Raw genomic sequence first — 6,000 nt, 5'->3', positions numbered from 1 at the left:
ACTGTTTCTGATTACAGAAGTAAGTGTAAAATCATAACACAACACAACACATTGATTAATGATTAATTAGCTTTAAATTGTAACAAACAAAATTAAAACTGCATTTTTTGTACTTTAGTTATGTAGTAATGGCTTATTACATTGATTGTATAATCACTGTAATCAGTTGTATTTTTTTTTTACCTTAATAATTATGAATGAAATGAAATGTTTTTTTATTTATTTCATATAACCAATTAATATTTGATTTCTAATGCTGTATAAATTTTTATGAACAACATTAAATTCAAAAGTTTTATTTAAATGTATTAAATGCAAAAAAGTACATAGCATCCAAATAATAATATAAACAGAATATACAAAACATATACTGTATTAAAATCAACAGTCATGCACGTAAACAAATTATACTTAAATATACAAAGCTCGTACATTTAATTACAAATAATATATCACAAGGATTAAATAAATTTTATCATAAATACTTTGCAATTATTTTTTTTATAATTTTGTTATGTAAACTTTTTGTTAAAACAAGTAATTCCAGATCTAAGGCTGGATATTTTCTGGAAAAACTGTACGAATTACTTGTTTCTATACATTTAAAACAACCGACATAAATTATATTTAACAACACCAATTACTAAATGTGATGTTTTAATTATAAAACATAATATTAAAATACAATTAGTAAGCATTTTTTTGTTGTTTTTAAGGATGGTTTGAAAATGCTCACTTTAGGTACATGATGGAATGGGGAACCATTGGCAATTCACCCCCAAAGATCTTCTGTTCTTCCAAATTTAAATACCAAAGTCCTAAAGAATAAATTTTGTCATTGTATTCAACAGTTACTTGCAAAATTATACATTACAATTTTTATTCATCAAATATACAATGTTGATTTATGAGTTTTCTAAAACACTAGAGATGACTATTAGAAAATCAAATTTTTTAATTCATTGTTTGATATGCTATATACAGAGTGTTTTTTTTTACAGGGTAATTTTGTTTGTAGCATTACAATCTGCTGCTGTTCGCAGGGCTGTGGAGTCAGAGTCGGGAAAAATGTGGTATTTTAAATTTAGTTTTTTTATTTAAATGAAAGAAAATTTATTTTATATTTATTAATTTTTTAAAATGGTTTTGTATTTTGTTGTAATTCATTTATTTTAAATACAAAATGCAACAATTTAATTTATTAAATATGTATTACTAGTTTTCTTTGTAGTATTTGTGTTTAGTAGTAAAATTATTTTGACCCAATTGAATTTGAATATTTTTAATTCATTCCTTTATTATCCCTGCTCTAAATAAGTACTCTATTTTTCTGAATGAGCCAAACTAATTGATCAGATATATATTTTTCTTTTCTGAACAAGGGGATGAAGTACTAGCTAGTATAAGGGGCTCTTTAGTTGGACTAACTTTTCTGGAAGGGTGAAATTGAAGTGCGAATGCTGTAGAATAAAGATATGTAGAAGTAGAATTTTATTGCTTTCCCTTTCTCTCAAATAAATATTAATGTAAGTTAAATATTAAAAATATTAACTATAAAAGTATTGTATTTGGGTAAATGCCTAGGGTTCCTTTCGGAGTATAGAGTAAGGTATAAAATAATAATGACTATTATCTTTCAAATTATAACTAACTTTTTTGATTTATTCTTTTCTAGTGTGCTGATCTAAACTGGCAGAAAATAAAATCCCAACACCAAGAAAAATTAGTTTAGAGGAATGAAATTCAGGCAAAGCATTTGTCTAGGTAACATATTTATTTGATTGAATTTTAAGGTCACAGGCTAAAGTATGTGCAAGAAGATCCATTTCAAATGTGAAATGATGGAACATTAATAACTGCTGTAGTCGCCACAATTTTGAATGCAAGCGTGCAAATGTGCATGCATTGTGTCATACAGCACCTGTATGTCATTTTGTGGGATGGAGTTCCATACCTGTTGCACTTGGTCAGTCAAACCAGCAACAGTTAATGCTGGTTGTGGGTGATACTGAATTTGTCGTCCAATAATGTCCCATACGTGCTCGTTGGGAGAAGGATTTGGTAATCTTGCAGGCCAAGGCAACATGTCAACACTCTGTAGAGCACATTGGGTGACAGCAGCGGTATGAGGACAAGTGTTATCCTGTTGGAAAACACCACTTGAATATTGCTCATGGATGGCAGTACTACCAGTTCAATCACCAGTCTGATGTACAAATTTGCTGTCAAAGTGCTTGGGATAATGACGAAAGTGCTCCTACTGTCATAGGAAATTGCTCTCCAGACAATAACTCCTGGTGTAGGTCCAGTGTGTCTATGCCGCAGACAGCTTTGCTCCAAGTGCTCACCTGGCCTCCTCCTAACCAACACATGGCCATCTGGTGCCAAGGCAGAAACGACTCTCATCTGAAAACACAACTGATCTCCACTCCACCCTCCAACGAGCTCTTGCTTGACACCACTGAAGTTGCAGATGGCAGTGATTTGGAGTTAGTGGAATGAAGGCCACAGGGCATCTTTCAGATATGAAAACATGCCTACCAAGTTTCGTTTATCTAGCACAACTCTTTCTTGGTATTGGGATTTTATTTTCTGCCAGCGTATGTATTCCATTAAAATAAAATAATCATCATAACAAAAGAATTACAAGGTTTAAAATACACTGCTGGTCATTAATCCTTCTTGATGATGCAGATTTTATGATATTGAAACCAAATGTTTAGAAATCATAGTGTATATTACAAGAATGAAATGTTTAAAAATACAAGTTTTTTAAATTTCCAGAGTACAAATTATTCAGTATCTAGTGTAGTTACCATGGGCAGCAATTGGCACTGCTACTTCCTTTGGCAATGAGAGGATAAGACATCAAATGCACTGGAGAATGGAGAATGTCAGTCCATGCAGTTATGACATGTTGCCAAAATTCTCTTGTAATAGCAACCAGTAGTGTCAGGTGTGCTAGCTGTGACATGATGTGACTACGAGGGATAAATACATTGAATGCACAGGCCAAAGAGGAAGAACAACATGATGGTTATCTAGGAGTTGTTGGATGTCACATGCTATGTTGGTAAATGGCATCAGAGAGACCCCAAATGATGACCTTCAATGTTTTGTTGATATAACTAACACTGATTGGTCAAATTATTAGTAATACATACAAGACACAAGTGGGAATGAATTCCAACAATATCCCATACAATAACACCAGGTGCTGGACCGGTATAGTATTGCCTCATTAAGTCTATTGTTGTAGTGGTTGGATGTAGATTCACCTATCATGGTTCCACATACTAAAGTGGGATTCATCTGAAGAAATGATGCAATTCCATTCACACAAATCATATGCAACATTCCTGATATTTCAGACATACATGCCTGTGTTGTAAAGTCAATAGTATCCAAAGCAATGGATGCCCAGAAAGGATGCACCATTGTTCTAACAAACTTGTAAATTTCAGGTGTATCTGTTATGTCCTTTTCAGAGTGTCATTTTTTTCTATAGCCAGCAGCATATTTTAAAATATGTAAATCTCACTGTACAATATACAACAGTTAATTGAATGCCCTTTTGTTGACCATTTTTGTCAATTTTCATGTATGTGTTAAAATTATTATTACCAATATATCACAGAGAAATAAAATATTACCAGAATATTTATACTTAATTTATCTCATATCAGTTAGACTTTTTAAAACAAAAATGTGACATTTTCAGCTTCTTTAGAGGTGCTTTTGTCAACTGCTAATTAAAATATCCAGAAATTTTCTATCTTTTATGAGTGTAGTCAGTTTGATACAATTAGGTTTTTGATTCATGTCACCCTTGTGCATAGGCTACATATGATGAATTTTGTGAATATAAACTAATCTTATATAGGATACAGCCTATATAAGATTAGCCAACGTTTCAGGGTACTTATGACTATATTTGTACAAAATTTAAAGTATTATCTTTATTTTCAATATGAATAAGCTTACACTTACCCAAAAAATATAAGGGCATTCTGTAAGAAAACTGCAACGCCAGGCCATTGATTTGGTACATCTAAGAATAAAAACAATTTTATTGCAGAAAAATTTGCTGCCATTTTTATTTGTAGCATTACAAAATGAACTTTCAAACATACTTCTAAGAAATATATTTCAAAATTCAGTTTAATATTTATTTAATATTCTGTCAAGTTGAAATTTTAGTTACGTTCATAAATAATAATAAATTCAAATTTCAGCAAATATACATTATACTCACCAGCAAACACATAAGATCCAAAGAGGATCCAACAAGAAGCAATCAATGAACAAAATCCAAAAACAAATCCAATTAATAACCAAACTCGAGCTCCTGCAAAATTATTTGTACAGTTATACAATGGTTTGACAATAAATTTTAGAAGACGGATGAAAAAAGGCTTATATTACAATCAACAAAATTATATTTTGAAAGTAATCAGTTTCTGATTGTGTTTTCACCTCCTCACATGTTAAACATTTCATTATTATAATAACTATATCCCGTTAATATATTATATATATTATTATAATTTTAATTCAATTATATTTAAATAAAATATTAAGTAACAATTACATATGAAATAATATTTTAAACAAAACTATGCATTTATCATCACAAATGCATATTTTAATTTTACATTATTTTTATTATATTTTAATATAACTATGTAAAATCAATAACGTTATATTATTTGATACTATTTACTTGTCCTTCTTTTACATAATATAATTTTATACCTAACTAATTTTATAATTCACATCTTATTTTTTGTTATATGTATATATATTAATTTAAATTTTTCTCTATTGTTTTATTGTACATTGCAGGTAGTTACTGTCGGGGGGGGATCAACAGTCATAAGACTTTTCCAACTGTTTGTAAAATAAATAAATAAAGCATTCCAACAATTAATGATAACTTAGCAATTTATTTTTTCAAAATATAAAAGTGACTGCCATATATGAATAGCCTATGTAATACAGACTAAGATTACAACCAGTTAAGAGTGTTTCCATAGCTGCTAATGCCTCTTACTTTAGGGGGATGAGGGAATTTTATCATATTCCTGTCATGTGATGCTATGCCAGTTAACTGCAATGCAGTGGTGTAAAAAGGATTATTATTCAATACATATTTGAAAATAATTGCAGTTTGAGCTAAAAGATAAGTGTTAAACGTGCAAAATCAAACTATTAATAACTTGATTGAATTGTAACTTGCACAAAATGTATAAATCAGTTCATACTTCATGAGAATGGAAAAGAGAAGAGAAAACAACATTAAATAGGTTTAGTGCACAACACTTCACACATTACTAGTGACAAAGTTTTGTTCTCTTTTGGTCAGGGAGAAAAGTTGACAGAAGTTCTACGTTTCTATCTATTGGCAGTCCACAAACAATCTTTTGCATCTTAACTCTTAAACATGATATTGGTAAAACTGAAATGATTATAATCAGAGTGGAATTATCTCTGATGAATCATAATTTATTACTTACTTATAATATCTGTTCTGATTTGATTAACTTAAAATATTGTATTTACACACCCAATATATTTAAAACTTATCTGAAATATTGTGAAAATGCACTTCAGGAACATTTTCCTTAATTTCATTTATAAGGTTATAATATTTTCTATTTCTCTCTTCTCAAATTAAAAATCAAGATTATATACAGTTAATTAAGAATTTTATGACTCTAAAATAAAGCCTTGAAAGCATAATTACTGAAGTTGTAAATACTGAAAGTACATGTGTTTCTCTTTTGTCCTTTTGAAAAGAAGAAAAGAGAAGGGAGAAATTCTCTTCCTTTTGTCATTCTCACAAAGTATGAACCAACATCATGACAACAAAATTGGATCCAACATGTTATAATGTGGTATTGCTTATAATGCAAGGAATATCAGGTCTCAAGTACAATCCAAATAGTGACATTAGGTTGATTTTATACAAATCAGCAATTTGAATCAATTATCTATATT

The 6,000-nt window shown here is 29.7% G+C and overlaps 1 protein-coding gene across 2 annotated transcripts in view; it reads right to left on the bottom strand.

The window, feature by feature from the left end:
* Positions 1 to 280: 280 nt before the first annotated feature.
* The window catches only part of LOC136980973 (transmembrane protein 50A), a 240,695-nt gene continuing 234,975 nt past the window's right edge, over positions 281 to 6,000 (bottom strand). For both annotated transcript variants that reach the window (XM_067277173.1, XM_067277172.1), the window contains 3 exons: positions 4,256 to 4,348; positions 3,991 to 4,051; positions 281 to 818 (listed from right to left, as the gene is read on the bottom strand). In XM_067277173.1, the coding sequence (XP_067133274.1) occupies positions 773 to 818; positions 3,991 to 4,051; positions 4,256 to 4,348 (200 nt within the window). In that variant the 3' untranslated portion in view covers positions 281 to 772. The remainder of the gene's footprint in view (positions 819 to 3,990; positions 4,052 to 4,255; positions 4,349 to 6,000) is intronic.

Source organism: Centruroides vittatus, unplaced genomic scaffold (assembly GCF_030686945.1).
Source record: "Centruroides vittatus isolate TY-2023 unplaced genomic scaffold, ASM3068694v2 contig_738, whole genome shotgun sequence".
NCBI lineage: Eukaryota > Metazoa > Arthropoda > Arachnida > Scorpiones > Buthidae > Centruroides > Centruroides vittatus.
This window is presented reverse-complemented; position numbering and strand designations above follow the sequence as displayed.